Genomic DNA, 22665 nt, shown 5'->3' on the forward strand with positions numbered 1-22665 from the left:
GAAGTTGTGTTTCTTGAATGTCCCGCGCTGTACATTATTATTGTTAATGATCTTATTCTTAAAAACACTATGGATTTTTGCCCTGATTCCTGTTATTTTTCTCTCTCTGATCTCCAGTCTCCATGATAATGATCTCTCAGATTCTTGTGCCGAGGACCTGGCCTCTGCTCTCAGTACAAACCGCTCACTGATAGATCTGAATCTGGGTTTCAATAAACTGGGAGATTCAGGAGTGAAACTGCTGTCTGTGGCTCTGAGGAATTCGGAATGTAAAATACAGGAACTGTGGTAAGTAGCAGACTGTGAGATTGTGTTTATAATAACTGAATATTCAATAATATAATTTCACCACTGGTATTTGTATAAAAAACACTGCCCATTACTATTGGCGTCAGTTATGAGTAAGGAAAACTGCTTTTCCTCTGACTCCTGTTGCTTCTCTCTCTGATCCCTGAACAATGGGATGTCAGTCCCACAAACCCTTGTGTTGAGGGAGTGGGGGAATAATGTTATGTTTCACCCTCTGAGGTTCTCTCCTCCTCCTCAGATGTGCACAGCTCTCCCGGGACACAGCATCCATTGAAGTGTGAAAAGGGGGAGAGTGAGTGGATGACAGTAAATGGAGGACAAGACATGGCGGTGGAGTCTCACTGTTAGTAACAGATGTCAGTACAGCAGCGAGAAGTGAACTTAGTTCAAGATGCAGAATCAGTTTGGATAGAGATAAGATTTAACAAAGTTTGGGAATCATTTATCGGCTCCGAACAACAGTCACAATCTCCAACACAATACACAGGAAAAATAATGGGGCCTTGTAAAAACATATTGCAATAACCACGGGTGACTTTAATCTACATATACAAAGAAGAACAAAGAACCGCACAGCACAGTAACAGGCCCTTCAGCTCACCAAGCCTGTGGCGCCTCCTAACGCTTATTCAGACCCAGAACCTACTGCCAATTTGCGGTTTCTATTCCTCTGTTTGTCTCTTGTTCATGTGTCTACCAAGATGCACCTTGGACATTGGAAACGTGCCTGCTTCTGCCACCTCCATTGGCAGTGCCTTCCAGGCACCCACCACCCTCTGGGTGAAAACTTACCCCACACACCACCCTCGAAACTTTGCTCCTCTCACCTTCAACCTGTGCCCTCTTGTAGTTGACCATTCCACCCTGGAGAAAAGTCTCTGACTATCCACCATATTGATGCTTCTCATAATTGTGGACACCTCCATCCGGTCACCCCTCAGCCTCCCTTTTTGTAGTGAAAGAATCTGTGTTTATACAACATCTCCTCATAACCTAACGTCCTTGACCAGGCAACATTCTGGTAAACCTTCCTTGCACCCTCTCCAAAGCATCCACATCATTCTGGGAGTGTCGCGAACAGAACTGCAAGCAATATTCAAATGTGGCCAACTGAAGTTTCATACAGCTGTAACATAACTTGACAACTTTTATACTCGATGCCCCGGTCGATGAAGACAAGCATGCTGTCTGCCTTCTTGACCACCTCATCCACCTGTGTTGCTACTTTCAGGGATCTGTAGACTTGTACACACAGATCCCTCTGGAGGTCAGTGCTCCTGTGGATTCTTCCATTTACTGTATAAATCGCTCAGATTGTCAAAAGTTGAATAGAAGATTCGTTCACAGAATCTATTCAAGCAATTCCTTGGAGAAGCATGTTCCAGTGCCAATCACACAACAAGCTGTTTTAGACATGGTGATGTGCAAATGTGTGGCGTTTCCAACAAAAATAGATTCCTTTTATTTGGAGAAGAGGAGCAGAAGTGTTCCAGCCGTTGCTAATTCAAGGACTGTATTAGATTAAGCGAAGACGTGGCACCGGGGTTGGCACTGCTGCCTCACAGCGTCAGATTCCCGGATTCATTCCAGGTTTGGGCGACTGTGGAGTTTTCACGTTCTCCCAGTGTCTGTGTGGGTTTCCTTCGGCTGCGCCTGTTTCCTCCCATAGTCCAAAAAAACTGTGTAGGTTAGGTGGATTGGCCATGCTAAATTGCCCGTTAGTGTCCAAGATGTGTAGTTTAGGTGGATTAGCGGCGTAAATATGTGGGTTACGGGAAACCGGGCAACTGCAGATCTATTAGTCTGACATTAATGGTATGGAAATCCTATAGTAATCTGTAATGAAGGAAGAGATAACAGAACACTTAGAAATTAATGGCAGGATTAGACAGGGCTAACATGGATTCATGAAAGGCTGGCACGGTGACACATTGGTTAACATTGTTGCATCCCAGCCAGGGGCCCGGGTTCAATTCCAGCCTTGGGTGACTGTGTGGAGTTTCTACATTCTCCCCGTGTCTGCGTGTGTTTCCTCTGGGTGCTCCGGTTTCCTCCCACACTCCCAAAGATATGCATAGTAGATGGAGTGGCCATGGTAAAATGGCCCTTAGTGTCCCAACATGTGTAGCTTAGGTGGATTAGCCCGAGTAAATTTGTGAGGTTATGGGGAGCGGACCTTGGTAAGTTACTCTGTCAGTGTGTCTCGATGGGCCGAATGACGATTCCTATACTAGGGATTCTATAGTTGCATGATTCACAAACAAGAGGTTATGAAAGAAAATTGGAGCACATGAGATTGGGAGGAATATACCAGCATGGATTCAGAACGGGTTAGTGGACAGAAACAGGGAGTTGGAATAAATGGGTTATTTTTGGGTTGACAGCCTCTAACTAGTGGAGTACGGCAGGGATCAGTGTTTGGGTCTCAGCTATTCAGAATCTACATGAATGACATGGATGTGGGGATCAAATATAATATTTCCAAATTTGCGAATAATGGAAAACTAGGTGAAAATCTGAATTGTGAGGAGGATGCAAAGATGTTTCAAGGGGATGTGGAGAGGCTCAGGGAGGCTCCACAACTGGAGTAATGTGTACAGTGTTGAGCTCTTTACTTAAAAAAGGATAGAATTGTATTGGAACCAGTTCAGAGAAAGTTCACTCGGCTGATTCCTGGGATGGAGAGGTTTATTTTACGAGGGAAATTTGAGCAGATTGGAGCAATATCTATGAAAGTTCAGAAGATTAAAAGGTGATCGCATTGAGGGGATGAGACAGGGTGGTTGCTGAGAGGCTGTTTCTTCTTGTAAGAGAGACCAGAGCAAGGGGACAGCTTTTAAAATGTAATTGTCAGTCCCTTAAGACTGAGATGAGGAGAAATTTATTTTTTAGATGGTGGCTGGTCAGTGGAATTCTCTTCCCTGGAGACTAGTGGCGGCAGAGTCATTGAATATATTCAAGGCTGAGTTAAGAATGATTTTGGATTGAGAAGCGAATCAAGGGTTACGGGGAAAAGAGTTGAGACTATAATTAGATCAGCTGTGATGGAGTATGCTCGAGGGGCTGAATGACCTTCTGCTGCTCCGAGGTATTTTGTTCTTATCCCAATACGTCCTTCAGACTGCTCTCTGTGACCAGTGAAGGATAAACAAGCTCTATGCTTTGTCCTCACCAGACGCTCTCCTGTGCCCATTCATTAGGCCACCCACTCAACCCATCTCACCAGCAGTAATTACCCAGTCTGCCCCCAGGCCTTCCTGATCCAGCACTTCATCTTCCATTGGCGTAAGGATGGCAAGACCTGGATGTCTCCACTCTTCTTCACTCATTCCCTGATGATGTTTGCTCTCTTTCCAAACACAGAAATTGTTACTCATCAAACACATGCAGTAGCCCAGGGTTGTCCAACGTGTGGACCAAGGGGCGAATGTGACCCTCGAAGCCCCTCAATGCGGCCCCCGGAGCGAGTTTCCAGAATCTCAGTCACACAGTTCAGTTTGAATGGAAGAATCTGCATGGATCTGCTCCTCCAATCACATCCCGTTTCTTTCCCATGTTTGCTGCTGATAGGTTTTCGAGCCAATCTGCAGCAAATGTGGGAGAGAAACAATTAGTGATTGATGAGGATTAAACTCTAATAATCATCTTTAATTATTACTCATTATTGTGCTCAGCAAGTTTTTCTTTTCATTTCTCAGTTCAGTTTTTCATTGAAATTTCTGCTGTGCCAAACTGTATCATTCTGAAATTTACTCATCGGCCCCTTGAGTGAGAAAAACATTGCCATGTGTTTGCCCAGTGAATATGTTGGTCAGCCCTGCTCGAGCCTATGCTGGTGCCAGCCTAACGGACATGTCTCTGACAGTCAATGCTGCTGCCTTTGCATTGTAAGAGTTTTAACACCAGGTTAAAGTCCAACAGGTTTATTTGGTAGCAAATACCATTAGCTTTCGGAGCGCTGCTCCTTCGTCAGATGGAGTGGAAATCTGCTCTCAAACAGGACACAGAGACACAAAATCAAGTTACAGAATACTGATTAGAATGCGAATCCCTACAGCCAACCAGGTCTTCAAGAGACAGATAATGTGAGAGAAGGCAGCATTAAGCACAGGTTACAGAGATGTGTATTGTCTCCAGACAGCACGGCCAGTGAGATTCTGCAAGTCCTTTGCATTGCCAGTGTCTGCGTGGAGATGTTCTTTCCACAATTTCCCCCTCATCCTTATTCACATATCAGGCTGTGCTGCACTCACCGTGACAGAACACATCAGGACATTGATCCTTTTCCACTCTCTAACCACGGGTCTGAAACCTGCTCACCTCCCAGCAATCTCCATCCAGACTGGCTTGTACCGATGGGATAATCTCCTCCCATCCTGAGGGAACAGGACCTCCCTCTGAGCCTGAGCAGCCGGGTGGAGCCCCTCCAGGGAGGGGAAGGGGTCGGGGGGCAAGCCTTGTTCTGCTTTCTGACATTTCAGCCCCTCATTCAATAAGCAGAGCTCCCTCGCTGCTCCCTCCAGAGCTGCAGTGTTTGAACGTCCTGTTGGCTGCCTTTGGAGATGGTGCCAGCATTGCCTGAACCGGGACTGCCCCCTGCCCAGGCTGTCTCAGTGGGCAGCTCCCCCTGCCTGCCAGCCGTTAATTGTCCGCCTCTGACAATATCACCTTCATAACTCTGCCTATCCTGCCCACACGGACACACCACCCATTTCCAATCCCCATGCTGGGACTTCAGAGCTTCTGGTAAAATCACAGCCATTATCTTCAACCTCACCACAAACTGCATTCCCAAACCACTGACCATCCCATGTCCCTCCTGAGCCACTCCGAGTAAGGACATGGGGATCCTGTGATTTATGGTCCTGTCCCATCATCATTTTTATCATTTAATCACTCCTGTAATTCCAGTTTGTCCTTTCTTTGTTTCTTCCCCAGCCACCCACCGCTGTCACTTCAAACCTGTCAATTCACTGCCCGTTCCCAGTTCCAATGGAAGCTCAAACTTTACCCCTGTTTCTCTCTTCACAAATACTTAGCTAACCTGCTGAGCATTTCCAGTTTATTTATATTTCATTTTCAGCATTGAGTATTTCCTCATTCTACAGAAATGCAAGTTGTGTTTTTGGAATGTCTCATACAATACATTATTATTGTTATTAACAGTATTATTTAAAACACTGGGGATTGAGCCTGATTCCTGTTATTCCTCTCTCTGGTCTCCAGTCTGCATAAGAACACTCTCACAGATTCTTGTGCTGAGGATCTCGCCTCCGCTCTCAGTACAAACCAGACACTGAGGATTCTGAACCTGGAATCAAACTCCTTCACAGATCAATCTGTCCCTGCTCTCCGCCGCCTCATACTGACCTGCAGGAGTCTGGAGTGGATCTCGTGAGTGTTTTTGTTCATTTTTAGTGTAACAATTAAAATATAAATGGATTTAAAATATAAATGGGCCTGAATCTTCCAAGCAGCGGCAGTGGTAAGCAGATTGGCGCTATGTGTGAAAATCCTCCCAACCTGAAACTGCTGCATATTTCTCCCAGAATCTTCAGCACTGCGACCCCAGGGAGCTCCATCAGAGTAGAGTCAGGGAAGAGAGAGCACAAACCCTATTTACAGCACAGTGACCCCGGGGAGCTCCATCACAGCAGAGCAGAGTCGGGGAAGAGAGAGCACACACCCTATTTACAGCACAGTGACCCCGGGGAGCTCCATCAGAGCAGAGTGGAGTCACGGTAGAGCGAGCACACCCTATTTACAGCACAGTGACCCTGGGGAGCTCCATAAGTGTTAGTTGAATGGGGGAGTGAATGCGTTGGTGTGTTGCTGGATGAATGGTTCGTCAGGGAGCTGAGGAGAGGTTCAAGGATTAGTTCTGGGTGTCGGGAGAGTGGTCGAGTTGTATTGTGTTGGATTGGAGGGTTAATCAGCAGTTTGGATGGTGGCTGGGAGTTGGTAATGTTGTTGGGTGTCTAGTTAGATTTGGTTGCGTGGTCGGGGGTTGGGATTGGTTTATAGCTTTGGAGAGTAGTGGGTTGGGGTTGGTTCTTGAGTAATCAGTTTAAGTCAGAGATATAGTCAAGAATGTATTCAAGAGGCGGCTGCATATAGCACTTGGGGGCGAACAGGATCAAAGGTTATGGGGAGAAAGCAGGATTAGGCTATTGAGTTGGACGATCAGCCATGATTGTGATGGATGGTGGAGTAGGCTTAAAGGGCCAAATGGCCTCCTCCTGCTCCTATCTTCCATGTTTCTATGTCAGGTCAGGGGAGGGTGGGACTTATGAGGCCAAGTTGGGAGGTTTAGTCAGAGTTGTTCAAGTGCTGGAGCGGAGGTAGAGGTGATGTACGGGAGTGATAGCCTGTCAGGGGGAGATACCAGCAGTAGCCAGGCCTGTGACACCACAGCTGGTTCTGCTGTGGGACAGGGTCGGGCAAAGAGCAAGCGACATAAATAGGAAAAGGGATGAGATCCTGAAATGTGAATATAGAGAGTTAGGCAGAAGGCTAACGTGTCGGACCTCGAAGGTAGTAATTTCATGACTACTCTCTGTACCAAGTGCTAGTGAGAGTAGGAATAGGATTATTAGGCAGATGAATGACTGGCTTGAGAGCTGGTGCAGGGGGCAGGGATTTAGATTTTTGGATCATTGGGATCTTTTCTGGGGAAGGGCTGATCTGTTCAAGAGGGATGGGTTACATTTGAACTGGAGGGGGACTAACATCCTGGCGAGGAGATTTGCTCGAGCAGCTCGGGAGCGTTTAAACTAGTTTGGCAGGGGGGTGGGATCCAAAGCAGTAGGGAGACAGAAGAGAAGTTTGAGGACAGCACGGAAGTTAAAGAGAGCACGTAAATTAGTAAAGGCAGTGTCAGTAATCCTAGTACCAGACACATCAGACAGAAGCAAAGCAGACAGCAAGGGAAGTCCAGATTAAACTGCATTTATTTCAATGCAAGAGGCCTGACGGGTAAGGCAGATGAACTCAGTGCATTGATGGGTACGTGGGACTGGGATATTATAGCAATTACTGAAACATGGCTAAGGGAGGGACAGGACTGGCAGCTCAATGTTCCAGGGTACAGATGCTATAGGAAAGATAGAACAGGAGGTAACAGAGGAGAGAGAGTTGCACTTTTGATTAGGGAAAGCATCACGGCCGTACTGAGAAGGGAAATATCCAAGGGTTCGGCCACTGAGTCTATATGGGTAGAACTGAGAAATAAGAAGGGGGAAATCACTTTGATAGGGTTGTACTATAGGCCCCCAAATAGTCAGCGGGAAATTGAGGAGCAAATTTGTAAGGAGTTTGCAGATAGCTCCAAGAAAAATAGGGTTGTAATAGTCGGAGATTTTAATTTTCCCAACATTGACTGGGACAGCCATAGTATTAGAGGGTTGGATGGAGAGAAATTAGTTGAGTGTCTTCAGGAGGAATTTCTCATTCAATATGTGGATGGCCCGACTAGAGAGGGGGCAAAACTTGACCTCCTCTTGGGAAATAAGGAAGGGCAGGTGACAGAAATGTGAGTGAGGGATCACTTTGGGACTAGTGACCATAAGTCTATTAGTTTTAAGATAGCTATGGAGAATGATAGGTCTGTCCCAAAAGTTAATATTCTAAATTGGGGCAAGGCCAATTTTGATGGTATCAGGCAGGAACTTTCAAAAGCTAACTGGGGGTGTCTGTGGGAAGGAAGAGGGACGTCTGGTAAGTGGCACGCTTTCAAAAGTGTGTTAACCAGGGTTCAGGGTAAACACATTCCTCTTAGAGTGAAGGGCAAGGCTGGCAGAAGTCGGGAACCCTGGATGACTCGGGATATTGAGGCCCTGCTCAAGAGGAATAAAGAGGCACATGACGTGCATAGGCAGCTGGGATCAAGTGAATCTCTTGAAGAGTATAGGGGGTGTAGGAGTAGAGTTCAGAGAGAAATCAGGAGGGCAAAAAGGGGACACAAGATTGTTTTGGCAGATAAGGCAAAGGAGAATCCAAACAGCTTCTACAAATACATAAAGGGCAAAAGAGTAACAAGGGAGAGAGTAGGGGCTCTTTAGGATCAACAAGGCAATCTATGTGTGGATCCACAAGAGATGGGTGAGATCCTAAATGAATATTTCTCATCAGTATTTACTGTTGAGAAAAGCATGGATGTTAGGGAACTTAGGGAAATAAATATTGATGTCTTGAGGAGTGTACATATTACAGAGGAGGTGGTGCTGGAAGTTTCAAAGCGCATCAAAGTCGATAAATCCCCGGGACCTGATGAGGTGTATCCCAGGACGTTGTGGGAGGCTAGGGAGGAAATTGCGGGTCCCCTAGCCGAGATATTTAAATCATCGATAGTCACGGTTGAACTGCCTGAAGATTGGAGAGTGGCAAATGTTGTGCCTTTGTTTAAAAAGGGCTGCAGGGAAAAGCCTCGAAACTAAAGGCCAGTGAGCCTCACATCTGTGGTGGGTAAATTGTTGGAAGGCATTTTGAGGGACAGGATCTACAGGCATTTAGAGATGCAAGAACTGATTCGGGACTGTCAGCGTGGCTTTGTGAGTGGAAAATCATGTTCACAAATCTGATTGAGTTTTTTGAAGGGGTAACCAAGAAGGTAGATGAGGGCAGTGCAGTTGATGTGTCCATGGACACTGATTAGATGCTCTGACTGTGACTGTTAATGTATGAAATGAGAGGGGAGAGATACAAAATGGTGCACTTGGAATACTGTGTGTGCAATTCTGGTCACCCTATTATAGAAAGGATATTATTAAACTAGAAAGAGTGCAGAAAAGATTTACTAGGATGCTATTGGGACTTGATGGGTTGAGTTACAAGGAGAGGCTAATAGATTGGGAGTTTTTTCCTTGGAGCGTAGGAGGCTGAGGGGTGACCTTTTCAGGTCTATAAAATAATGAGGGGCTTAGATCAGCTAGTTGGTTGATATCTTTTCCCAAAGGTGGGGGAGTCTAAAACTAGAGGGCATAGGTTTAAGTTGAGAGGGGAGAGATACAAAAGTGTCCAGAGGGACAATTCTTTCACAAACAGGGTGGTGAGTGTCTGGAATAAGCTGCCAGAGGCAGTAGTAGAGGCGGGCACAATTTTATCTTTCAAAAAGCATTTAGACAGTTACATGGGCACTATGGGTCCAGAGGGATATGGGCCAAATGCGGGTAATTGGGATTAGTTTCAGGGTTTTTTAAAAAGCGGGTGGCATGGACAAGTTGGGCCTGTTTCCATGCTGTAAACCTCTGTGACTCTATGAGTGGGTCTAGTCAGATTGTGGGAGGTGGACTATGGGGATCAGTGGGAAGTGATTGGGGGACTCGCTCGTGCTATTCAGGTATTAGCCCAGGTGGTGAGCTGTCTAACATTACCTGAGTAACTATCCAGGTAAACTTTGTGGATCTGTCCCAAGTATCTGACTCTAACTGCAGCAGGGGAGTTCCCCAGTAGTAGTTAATACCTCTGGGACAATTCCCAGGTAGATCAGTGCGTCAGGACATCCACAGGGTCCCGATGCTCATCTTCGGATGTGTGTCTGGTCTCTGGCGATCCAGAGACCAGAAGATTTGTCCCATTAACTCCAGTCTCCTGTTGTTTACTCTGTTGTTCAATCTGTTTATTTCCTGTTTCATCTTTAATCTGTTTCAGGCTGTTTGGTAATCAGTTCAGTCCAAATGGAGAGAGACAGCTGGAGTCGCTGCGGGAATCCAGACGGGGACTGAGAGTGACAGTGTGGACATTTCAATCTATAAACATTGCTGCTCCACCGGTTACAGTGAAATCCTGAATTGTGAAGATCTTCGACAGCTCCTTCCAAACCCTTCATTCCTGCCCCTCTCCCTCCCTATTCCATCAGCCCCTCCAGCCTGGCACTGATTTCCCTGCTTACCTGGTTTCCCAGCTGGAAAACTGTTGTAGTTTTAGTCTCCACATTGGAGGAAAGATTGCTGCAAACCATTGTTTAAGCAGCAATGTGTTGTCAGTGTTCTCAGCAACAGAGTCTTCAACCTCCTTTCAAAATGGAGCAGCAGAGATCATTCTCCAGAGAGAGAACAGTGTGTGTGTGATTCTGACAGTACCCAGCAGAGGGCAGATTGGTCAATCTTGTCAGAGTTTCCTCTCTGTCTCTGTGAATGAATTAAAGGCTCCACCAGCCTCTCCTCAAAACCTCTTTCACTATCTGGTGATTAAAGTGACACAATGCCACCATCTGCTGGTGGCACCCAGCTACTGCAGGGGCTGTTCTTCGTGAGCCTCAGACAAGTTCAGTCAGTCCCATGTCTGCATCTGGGACCCGGTTTCTGCAGCGTGAATATTGAACAATATTGACAGGGATTGGAGTTTGCAGCAGGAACCCCGGCTGGTGAATTAACCCTTTTATCACCAGACACTGTACATGAACTCTGTTCCCTCATTCCCTATGGGAGATATTGTCTGGAGGTTGTAGTTGGGGATGATCTCAGACTGTAATGTGTACATTTGGTGCAGTTATCAGACACTAATCCCATTCAGAATGGGAGTGGGTAAACTCTGCTGCACTCTGTAACTCCTCTGTCAGACATTGTCAGTTTTAATCTTACACAGTGGATCAGTTTTTTTTTAATGTTTCCAAGATAATTCTCTCAATCTCACAGACTGATTCTTTGAAAATTGGAAATACAAACATTTTGAGACACAATTACAACCTTTAATCACATTTTGTCCGTGTTCGAAAAGAAAATAATTTCCAAACAAACTATTCCCCTTTTGCAACTCTTGCTTTCCAATTCCACAGGTTTCGGTGAGACAGAGAGCAGCTCAGTTGGAATCCAAATGCTCTCATTCCACTCTCGCCCCCCTCCCGTTTACCCTGCCAATTATCAACCTCAACAAAAGTTCCCACATATTTATCTGGGACAGTTTCAGTGTTGAAGCAGGGTGACCATTCCTTAACCCACAACACATTCACACGGTAAATGTTGCTTCAATTATTTCTGGAACTGTTCACATCTCAAATGCATAGGTTGATTAACGTGATTCCGTTCCAAAGATGGAATGCGTTTCTGTTTTATAATCTCAATCTCTCACAGGCACTGACATCCCCACGTAAAAACACACAATCACAAGCATAATCTCACACAGACACTCGCACAGAGACACAATCATGGAAACTGTCTCACACGGACATACACATACACACATCTGCACATCCTACACACATCCCTCCAGATGCACACACTGACACCCACACACTCATTCACACACTGACAAACTTATACATATGCTCACAGGAACAGAAAAACACACCCTCTCGAACACTCACATATAAATCCACATACTGACACACAGAGAGACTTAGAGAGAAAAACACAGAATCTCTGTTAAATACACACAACACGCAGCCATACACCCACAGAAACACATCACAAACCCATGCATTACAGCGGTTAATGAATTCTCAGCACCCCATCACCAAATGAAATTGAAGTTGGACGACAGTGATAACATTTCCTCTGAAACCGACATCCCTAGAATGAAAGCAACACAGGAACACTGGCGCAGCATTGCACAGGATCGGAGCCTCGGAAATGCAGTTTGCTCTTTCCTTGTTCCTTCCATCTCACTGAGCAGATGCAGAGCGAGAGCATCGAAAGCGAGAATTCACAATTTCACTCTGTCCCCGCACACTCACCTCAGCTTTATTTAATTTCTGAATATATGATTTATTTTGGATTACCCCAAAGATCTCAGGACAGATGCATGATGTCAGATATTACCATTATTTATCAAACTGTTTATTTTACCATGACAGATGTTGCTGCTCTGTAATTGTAATGGATATTCCTAATTTTATCATCTGTATAGCTGTAGTTATTTACAATTAAATACATACTGGTTATTTAGTTAAATGCTAATTGTGAATCATTGGAATGCTGAAACTAATACGTACACAAGCTAATAAAGAGCGGGGGACTAGTGCAAAGATTGTAGCTAACAGTGAGCGTGAAACTGAAAAGACCATAAGATACAGGAGCAGAATTCAGCTATTCTGCTCATCGAGTCTACTCCACCATTTAATCACAGCTGATAAGTTTCCAAACCCATTCTCCCGCCTTTCCCCCATAACATTTGATCCCCTGACCAATCAAGAAAGTGACTACCTCTGTCTTAAATGCACTGAATGAGAGAGAGAGAGAGCGAGGGGGAGGGTAGGTGAAGAGCGAGTGAGGGAGGAGAGAGGGGGAAGAGTGTGTAATGGGGGAGCACGATGGGAGATAGTGTGAGGGGAGAATAGGTGAAGAGCGAGTGAGGGAGAGAGATAGTGAGAGGAGAGATAATGATGTGGAGGGTGAGAGGACAGAAAGTAAGGGGAGGGTGTGACGGGGCGAGAGCGACCTGGAGTGAGAGTGAGGGGGAAGAGAATGAGGTGTAGGGAGTGAGGGGGAAATTGAGGAGGAGGGAGTGACGGGGAAGAAATTGAGGGGGAGAGTGAGTGGGAAGAAAGTGATGGAGCACCTGATGGGGAGTGAGTGAGGGGATGAGAGGCTGAGGGAGAAGAGAATGAGAGGTAGAGGGTGAGGGTGAAAAAGGTGAGGGTGAAGTCAGTGGGGGGGAGACAGCGCGAGGGTGCAGGGGAGAGAGTGCAGGGGAGGGTAGGTGAAGAGCGAGTGAGGCCAGAGTGAGGGGGGGGGGGTGGTGGGGCGGGGGGGGGGGAGAGTGTGAGGGCAGAGCATGATGGCAGATAGCGTGACGGGAGAGGGAGTGAGAGGGGAATAGGTGAAGACCGAGTGAGGGAGAGAGACGGAGAGAGAGTGATGGGGAGAGTGAGAGGAGAGAGAGTAAGGGAACAGGATGTGAGGGGGAGAGCGTGACGGGGAGAGAGTGAGCTGGAGTGAGAGTGAGGGGGAGAGAGAATGAGGGGGAAGAAAGTTCGGAATAAAGTGATGGGGAGGGAGTGAGGGGATGAGAGGCTGAGGGAGAAGAGAATGAGAGGTAGACTGAGAGGGAGAGAGGGTGAGGGAGAAAGAGTGAGGGGGAGGCGGTGAGAGGGAAGAGATTTTGGGGAATAGAGTGAGATGCAGAGATTGAACGGGAGATATTGTGAGGGGTAAAGAGGGTAAGGAGGCGTGATTGTGAGGGGGAGAAAGTGAGGGCAGATAGAGTGAGCTAGAGTAGGTGAAGAGTGAGTGAGGGGACAGCGCGATGGGAAATCGATAGATTGAAGAGAGGGGGGAAGGGGGAGTGAGGGGAGAAGGTGAGGAATGAATGAGGGAGAGAGCGTCAGAGGAGGGAGAGTGACAGGGAGAGTGTAAGGGGAGAGAGTCTGACGGAGAGAGGGTGACAGGAGATAGAGTGAGGGGGGAGAATAAGAGGAGAGAGAGTGATGGGCAGAGAGAGAGTGAGGGGAAGCGAGAGAGTGACGAGAGAGATTGAGGGAGTGAGATTGAGAGGAAGGGGGAGAGAGTGAGGAGAGTAAGTGAGGGGAACAGTGAAGGGAGACAGCGTGAGCAGGAGAGAGGCTGAGGGGATAGTAAAAGAGAGTGAGGTGGGATAGTGTGATAGCAGACTGAGGGGAAAGACGGTGAGGGGGAGAGAATCGGGGGAGTGAGTGAAGGCGAAGAAAGTGACGGGGAGAAAGTGAGGGGGAGATAATGGGGGGAGAGAGAGAGACTAAGGGAGAAACAGTAATGGGAAGAGTTTGAGGGCAGAGACTGAGGGGGAGAGAGTGAAGGAGAAGGGATTGAGAGAATGAGGGGCAAGAAATTAAGGGGGAGAATGAGGGGGACGAAAGTGATGTGGAGAGAAGCTGAAGGGAGAGAATGAGGGGAGATTGAAGGGGAGAGAGTGAGGAGGAAGAAAGTAAGGAGGAGATAGGGGAAAGAGTGAGGAGGAGGGAGTGTGGAAAAAATGAGGGGGAGGAAAGTGAGGGAGAAAGGGGAGGGAGTGAGGAGACGAGAGGCTGAGGGAGAAGAGAATGAGGGGGAGAGAGGGTGGGGGAGAGAGAGTGAGGTTGAACAGAGTGAGGCAGGTTCAGTGAGAGAGTGAGGGGAAAGATTTAGGGGAATAGAGTGCGGTGGAAGAGATTGACCGGTAGAGAGGGTGAGGGGGGAGTGATTGTGAGTGGGGAGAAAGTGAGGGTAGATAGAGTGAGGGTAGAGGTCGTGAGGGGGAAAGTAGGTGAAGAGTGAGTGAGGGGGGAGATAGGGAGGGGAGAGAGTGAGGGGAGACCACGATGGGAGTTCGAGTGAGGCAAGTAAGGGGAGAGGGACTAACAGGGAGAGAATGTGAGGAGTGAATGAGGGAGAGAGAGTCAGAGGAGTGAACGTGACGGGGAGAGAGTAAGGGGAGAGGGACTGACAGGGAGAGAGTGAGAGGAGCTAGAGAGAGGCGGAGATTAAGTGAAGAGCGAGTGAAGGGGAGAGAGTGAGTGAGGGTAGTGAGCAAAGGGAGATGGAGTGAGGGGAGAGAGATGGGCAGAGTGAGTGAGGGGACAGCGGAGGGCGAGTGAGGGGGAAAGGGTGAGGGGAGACAGTGACAGGGAGATAGATTGAAGAGAAGAGAGAGGGAGATGGCGAGAGAGTGAGGGGAGTGAGTGGGAGAGGCTGAGGGGATGGAAAATAAAGGAGAGTGTCTGAGGCGGGATAGTGTGATGGGAAAGACTGAGTGGCAAGACAGTGAGGGGGGGGAGAATGAGGGGAAAGTGTGAGGGGAGAGAGACTAAGATGGAAAGTAAAGGGGGGAGTGTGAGTGCAGAGACTGAGGGGGAAGAGTGAAGGGGAAGGGATTGAGGGGGAGAGAATGAAGGGCAGTGAGTGAGGGTTAGAGAGAGGGTGAGGGGGAATTAAGTGGGGAGGAGACTGAGGGAGAGCCTGTGTGCGGGGGCATGAAGCGGAAGAAAGTGAGGGGGAGGGAGTGAGGAGGAGAGAGGGTAAGTGGGAGGGAGAGAGGTTGAGGGGAGAGAGAGTGAGTGGGAGAGTGAAAGGGGAAGAGTGGGGAAGTGATTGAGGGGGATAGAGTGAGTGGAATGGTGAAGGGGAGAGTGTGAGGTGATGGGGGAGATAGAATAAGGAGTTGAGATTGAACGGATGATATTGTGAAGGAGAGATAGTGTGAGGGAGAGTGAGTCTGAGGGGAGAGAGTGAGGTTAGGGAGGGTGAAGGGTGAGAGAGTACGAGGGGGAGAATAGGTGAAAAGCGAGTAAGGGGGAGAGAGTGAGAGGAAGAGAGGAGAGAGAGTGAGGGGGAGAGAGCATGAGGTGGGAGAGAGTGAAGGGGAGAGAGAGTGAGGGGGGAGAGAGTGAAGGGGGGAGAGAGTGAGGGGGGAGCCGGTGAAGATGAGTGAGGGGGAGTGAGGGGAGAGATTGTCAGGGAAAGAGTGACGGGGAGAGAGAGGGGAGAGTGAGTAAGGGGGAAGTAAATGAAGAGTGAGTGAGGGGAGAGTGAGTGAGGGGAGAGTGAGTGAGGGGGAGAAGAGAGAAAGGGTGAATTGGGAGGGGGTGAGAAGGGGAGAGAGGGTGCGTGGAAGAGGGTAAGGGGACAGAGGATAAGGGAGAGAGATTGAAGGGGAGAGAGGGAGTGAAGGGGAGACAATGAGGTGGAGGAGGAGGGAGGGGGGAGAGAGAGGGAGAAAGAGAGGAGGGGAGTGAGCACGATGAAGAGAGGGTGAGGGGGAAGGAAAGCTGTGGGTCTCTTTTCCACTCACTTTCCTGCAGTCCTTCCCCGCTGCTCCATTTGCTTCGATGTTGCATCTTGTATAAATGTCAGAGAAAATCCCAATGTGATTTGTTGTTTTAATGGTGGGGGGAGGGTGGAAGGGGCAGGATCTGGGGATCACTGGCTCCCTTTACCCCCTCACTCCTTCCAGTCGTGTCTGGGACAGTTTTGGGGCTGGAGAGTTCTGGTTCACTGGGGGAGGGGGGGAGAAGACTGTTCTCTGTCCCCGAGGTTTATGATGTGGAGATGCCCCTTCAGGGGCAGCGCTCCGAACGCTTATGGTATTTGCTACCAAATAAACCTGTTGGACTTTAACCTGGTGTTGTGAGACTTCTTCCCGAGGTTTAATGCAGCCTCTGTGACTAGGCCTCAATTCAAGGCCTAATCTCAGAGGGCCCTCAGAATGTCCTTTTGTATTTGGTTCATTCCCGAACAGTGTCAGTGCTGAAGTGGGAGAACTCGATGGTTAAAAACAAAATAATTCATTTAATTCAGGATGTGATTGTGGGTGTTCCTGCTCTCTCTCTCTCTCTCTCTCCCATCGTTCTCCTTTGCTTGTGAGTTATCAGTCAGAGAAATGGGAAATGGAGGGTAACAGTGAGAGAGGGGAGAACTGGAGGGTAACAGTGAGGGAGGGGGGAACTGGAGGGTAACAGTGAGGGGGTGGGGGGATGGGGGAACAGGAGGGTAACAGAGCAGTTTTCTTGTGGGATCTTGCTGTGTGTATTTTCCCTGCAGCCTATCCTGCTGGGAGACCGTGGTTCCGCTCCCCAAATTCAGTGTACTGACAACTGACTGTGATTGCTTCCATCTCCCACCACTGCCCCCAGCCTCATTTCTCAATGTGAATCAGTGATCAACACAAACAGTGGTCACAGGGTGACATGATTTAAAATGGTCAGACAGAAACCTTTCAGAGAGCATTTCAATCCAGATTCATCGTCAGAGAGAGAGAGAGAGATTATCCAGAGCAGGCGAGAGAGAGAGAGGAGGGTGATGGGTACGTACAGAGATAGGGGGAGATAAACAGGCAGAGAGAGAGAGAACAGAGATAGATCATCAAGTGCAGTAGAGAGAGAGAGAGGAGGGGGTGGATAGGGGCAGAGGTGGTGGGGGTAAGAGAGAGGGGGAATTAGAGAGAGAGAAACAGAGAGGAGTGACTGTGCTGGAAGTGGAAGGTTCCCTGTTCATATCAAATGTACAAACAGCACCAAACCTGGAGTGATGTTCCTTTATTTAAACTGGGGAGGGGTGGAAGGAAGAGGCGGGGAGGGGGAGAGAGGGAGAGCTGTGGTTCCCTCATTGCCCACTCACTTTACCCCAATCTCCCTTAAATATCACATTGTACCTGGCCATGTTCAGACTCTGTGTGTGTGTGTGGGATCTTGCTGTTCACCCATGCTCTGTGCCTCCTCCCTGCCCCATATTCCTCACACTCCAACAGTGTCCACATTTTAAACATAAAAGATTGAGTGAAAGGAGGGTGTGATATCGAGAGGAACAGGGTAAGGCAGAGCTGCAGAGAGGATGTTCGATCGAGTTCTCACAGGTTCTTGGAATGAAAAAGGCTGCGATTGGGACCTGGTTTAATTGGCCAGTTGGACAGTGCCTGTGTTTTACTCTCAGTAATGTCACGGTGCTGTGTGAGAGCTCAGGGCAGCGCTTCAATCTACTTTTACTGAGTTTCTGTTTGTAACATTCTCAGTCTCCCTCTCTCACTGCGAAGCACTCGGGAGGGAGAGGGAGCTGAAATTCACATTCCTGAGCCTGGGGAAAGGCGTGTTCTCCATCCTAGAGTCCTACATGTGTTTTTAGACAGGGTGGTGGGATTTGTGGATGGAAAGGGTTGTTCAGTTTCACTAGGGGTGGGGGAGGGGATGCGGTGGGAGAGGGACTTGTTCTTTGTACCTGAGGTAGGCCTCAATTCGAAGCCTGTCAGACTTGGCCTCAATTCAAGGCCTCTGTGACTAGAACTCAATTCAAGGCCTGTGTGACAAGCCCTCAATTCAAGTTCTGTGTGACGAGGCCTCAATTCAAGGTCAGTGTGACTCGGCCTCAATTCAAGTTCTGTGTGACTAGACCTCAAAACAAAACCTGCAGACAAGGCTCAGTTTAAGGCCTGTATGACTCGGCTTCAATTCAAGTTGTGTGTTACTAGACCTCAATTGAAGGCCTATGTGATGAAGGCTCAATTCAAGGCCTATGTGACTCGGCCTCATTTCAAATCCTGTGATCCATTGTGATCCATTGTGCCATCCATTGTGATCATGGCTGATCATGCTTTCCTCTGCGTGCTCCGGTTCCCTCCCACAGTCAAAAGATGTGAGGGTTAGGTGAATTGGCCATGACAAATTGACCCTAATTTCGGGGGGATTAGCAGGGTAAGTGTGAGGTGTTATGGGATAGGGTGGGACTGTTGTCGGCGCAGGCTCGATGGGCTGAATGGTCTTCTCCTGTTCCTATTTGCCACGTTTTCCTTGTGAAGAAACTCAGAAGAGGTTGTAGTCGGATCTATTTTCCCAAAACACAGATCCTTTAAGGCAGAACCAAACAAAGAGAAAAAAAAAACATCGAGAAAATCAGTCTGCTTCTTAGCTTGCAGGTAAAGTGCTTCCAAAAAACGTAGCTGAAAGCCTAAAGGAAAAGAACCCTATCACCTGACTGCCACAGCTTAGCTGCAGCCCCCCAATGACATCACTCAAGCTGTAAGCTGCATGGCATTTACATTGCTTTAATGTACACCCACATGACAATGTCCAAACAGAGAGTTCCCATTAGATGCAATTGTACTGTTCTAAAAGTGTTTGTGATTTGCAGTGATTGAAGGGGGAGGGGTCTGGAATGGGGTTGCTTCGGTGAGACTGCAATTAATGTTGCTGCAACTGAAAGATACCTTTATCCTGACAAAGACCCTGAAACTAATGTGGGCCCTGAATCTAATAGGCACAAAATCTAACATAGACACTGAAATATTGTTAACGCATCCTAACATAAACAGATCCTCCAATTCTAGCTGAAAACTGCCACACCACATCGCTGCAACTAAAGAGATATCCCCAGATTAACATCAGTCCAAACGTGCCCCAATATAGATACTCATCAAGATGTTACCATAGTGACAGGTCCCAGCCCTACTCTCTGAAAACACATAGCGCTCTGACCCATGCTCTGCCAGCACAGTCCTGGCACCTTCCATGCTTTGTTTGATTAGCAGCAATCCTCCGCCCTGCTCTGCTACCATCATTTTGCCTGCATTCCATCTCTATTGCAATAGAGATCTGCTTCAGCCAGTTCTGTTACCATAATGACAGGCTCTGCACCCCAATCCCCCCCCACCCCCCACTCTGTAATTCCCCTACCACCCCCCCGCCCCCCCCCCCCGCCCCAACCTTTCCTATCATAGATTAAAATGCACCACATGTTCTATTAGTTCAGGGACAGTTGGTGCACATGGACAGTGACATGAACCAAACACACGCTGTCTATAACTTAAAAGAATTGGTCCATTTACAAGTAAAATCAGATCTTGACTTCATGGGAAATTTCAATTATTCATCTATTTGAATCATTGGATAGATTTCACAATTCTACTGAAGGGATATATTAGCATAGTTTTCACCTGCTGCCTGAACTTTGTCTGTGTTATTGCATAGATGCAAGTGTTTCTGCAGCAACTAAGAAGTTGAAGCATGGTGCCCAATTGCATGATAAAATAGCCCACAGCAATATCCGTAATCGGGAGAAATGTCATGCGTGTCTGTATCGAAGAAAACACCAACAATGCCCATAACAGAGTACAATTCGCTGATATAGCAAACAGTAAAATGATGGATTTCCTCCTATTCTCCATTTCTGGGTCGAGGTGAGTCTTCTCAATGCTCTGAGCACGGAGTCTCCTGCGGGTTCTGCTGGTCACTAAAATGTTTCCGACGGTGAAGGGATTGAGCATTATAATCAGGACAAATGGAATACAAGGTGTTAAAATATATTGCAGCAATTCGATTGATGCCCACATAGGGGAGCTTATAAAGCCGCCTGTAAGTCTACAAAGCCATAGTCTTTTTATAAACGCATATAAACCTGTGAACGTAAAACACCAGAACATGTTTTTTAAACAGCTCAACCCAGTTACTGTTCCCAGAGTCACCGCTGCCGATTTCACGGTGCAGTGTTTACCTCTCAGCTTTCCGCAACATCTGGCCACAAATCTATCAAAGGTGAAAGTCACGGTGAACTAGACAGAACAGTCCGTGGCTGTATGAAGAATTGTACTGTGGATATTGCACACTTTGAGAGAGTGCAGCAAAAAATAAAAAATGTAAAAGGTCAACATGCGGAATCTGCTTCATTATCACGTCGAAAATAATTACAAATAGTTCTGCTGTTGCCATGGCCACTAACTAGCAGGTGACACATTTGGAGAGACCACATGTTCCACGTGTTAGTATCAAACCAGTAAATAGGTTAGTTGCAAGAAAGTGAAATACACAGTCACATAGACAATGGACATAGAACAAAGTAAACACTTTAATTAAAAAGTTATTTTAATGTTCAGCTTTACTGCTCCATTCACTGTTGCCTGGGAATATTGCACCTGAACAAAATAAAATAAACTCTGCCGTGTGCGTGCATGTGTGTGTGTCTGTGTTTTGTCAGAAAGACCAGAGACAGGACATGTGCGAGTGTGGGTGAGAGATTGTGGGGATGTGAAAATGAGTGTGATTGTACGTGTGAGAGAAAGGTGTGCAAGAGACAAATGTGTGTGTGTGTCTGTGAGCGTGGGAAAAGACAAAGAGAGTGTTTGTGTGTGTTTGTGAATGTTGGCTTGCATGTGAAATTGGGAGTGCATGCATGAATGTGAGAGGGATATAGACTTGGTGTTTTGTCTGTGCTTGTTTGAGTGTATCTATGTAAGTGAGTGAGGTGGTTAGTCTCTATTTGTGTGTGGGAATGAGAGATCCGGTTTGTGGTTGTGTTGCATTGAGGAAGTGAGTGTGTTGCAGAGAAAGCTTGAGTGTGACTGTAACTGGAACAGAGAGTGAGTCTCTAGAATGTTCGTGTGCATCTGTCTGAGTCAGACAGTGAGTGATTACGTGTGGGGTAAGAGAGCGACTGGGTTTGTGAGCGGGTGAGTGTGAATTTGATGGGGGAGTTGGAGAGTGTAAATTTATACTGTAGTGAGAGTGTGAGTGTTGCTGTGTGTGGGAGTGAGGGAGCGAATGTGTGAGCGGATGAGTGAGTATTTTGAGGGGGAGTTGGAGAGTGTAAATTTATACTGTAGTGAGGGTGTCAGTGTTGCTGTGTGTGGGAGTGAGGGAGAGAGTGCGTGAACGGGTAAGTTTGTATTTGGTGGGGGCGGGCGGTTGGAGAGTGTATGTTTATACTGTAGTGGGTGTGTGAGCGTTACGGTGTGTGGGAATGAGGGAGTGAGTGTGTGTGTGGCAGCGGAGTCACAGGGTATGCATTAGTCAGAACATTGAATACAGGAGTTGGGGCGAATTGTTGAAGTTGGACAAGACATTGGTGAGGCCACACTTGGAACACTGTGTACAGGTCTGGTCACCCAAATCTAGAAAGTATACTATTAAACTGGAAAGAGTGCAGAAAAGCCTCACTAGGATGTGACGGAATTGATGTTTCCAGTTATAAGAAAAGGCTGGATAGACTGGGACTTCTCTCTCTGGAGCGCAGGAGGCTTGGAGGAGATCTAATAGAAGTCTATAACATAATGAGGGGCATAGATCAGCTGGATAGTCAATACCTTTCCCCAAAGGTAGGGGAGTCTAAAACTAGAGGGCATAGGTTGAAGGTGAGAGGGGAGAGATGCAAAAGGGCCCGGATGGACATTTTTTTGACACAGAGGGTGGTGAGTGTCTGGAATAAGCTGCCCGAGTTAGTAGTAGAGGCAGGTACAACTTTGTCTTTTAAAAAGCGTTTAGGAAGTTACATGGCTAAGATGGGTACAGAGGGATATGGGCCAAATGTGGGCAATTGGGACAAGCTTAGCGGTTTAAGAAATGGCGGCATGGACAATTTGGGCCCAAGGGCCTGTCTCGATTCTGTAAACCTCTATGGCTCTATGACAGGTGTGCCATATAACGAGAGATTAAGCCGGTTAGGATTAGATTCCCTTGAATTTAAACGAGTGATAGGGGATCTCAGAGACATTTGTAAAATTCAAATAGCGTTAGACAGGGTTGATTCCGAAAGAATCTCTGTAATGGCGGGGGGACTCCAGAACTAGGGTCATAGTTTGTGGATACGGCTTAAACCTTTCAGAGCTAAGGTGAGGAGGATTTTCTTCACCCAGAAGTTGGTGAGCATGTGGAATTCAGTACAACCGATTGTAATTGAGACCAAAACTTTGTTTGATTTCAAGAAGAAAATAGATGCAGCTCTTGCAGCTGAAGGGGACAAGGTATATTGATGGGGCGGGGGGGAGGAGGGAGGGGGGGAGTAGGGAGGTGGGGAGGGGGGAGGAGGGAGGGGGGGGAGGGCGGGGGAGGGGATCATGATATTGAATTTGATGATCAGCCATGATCGAAATGAATGGCGGAGCAGGCTCAAGGGGCCGAATGGCGTACTCCTACTTTTGGTTTCGATATTCCTCTGTTTAGCACTTTTGCCTGAAATTTGCCTTGTAAGAATCTGGTCATGTTTTTTT

The 22665-nt window shown here is 47.4% G+C and overlaps 1 protein-coding gene across 4 annotated transcripts in view; it reads left to right on the plus strand.

Moving 5' to 3' along the window:
- LOC144482098 (NACHT, LRR and PYD domains-containing protein 3-like) overlaps positions 1 to 12197 on the plus strand; it is an 82632-nt gene extending 70435 nt beyond the window's left edge. For all 4 annotated transcript variants that reach the window (XM_078201327.1, XM_078201328.1, XM_078201329.1 and 1 more), the window contains 3 exons: positions 118 to 288; positions 5536 to 5703; positions 9958 to 12197. In XM_078201327.1, coding sequence (XP_078057453.1) covers positions 118 to 288; positions 5536 to 5703; positions 9958 to 10096 — 478 coding nt within the window. In that variant the 3' untranslated portion in view covers positions 10097 to 12197. The remainder of the gene's footprint in view (positions 1 to 117; positions 289 to 5535; positions 5704 to 9957) is intronic.
- Positions 12198 to 22665: the final 10468 nt, after the last annotated feature.

This window comes from Mustelus asterias, assembly GCF_964213995.1.
Source record: "Mustelus asterias chromosome 26 unlocalized genomic scaffold, sMusAst1.hap1.1 SUPER_26_unloc_13, whole genome shotgun sequence".
In the NCBI taxonomy this organism is placed as follows: Eukaryota; Metazoa; Chordata; class Chondrichthyes; order Carcharhiniformes; family Triakidae; genus Mustelus; species Mustelus asterias.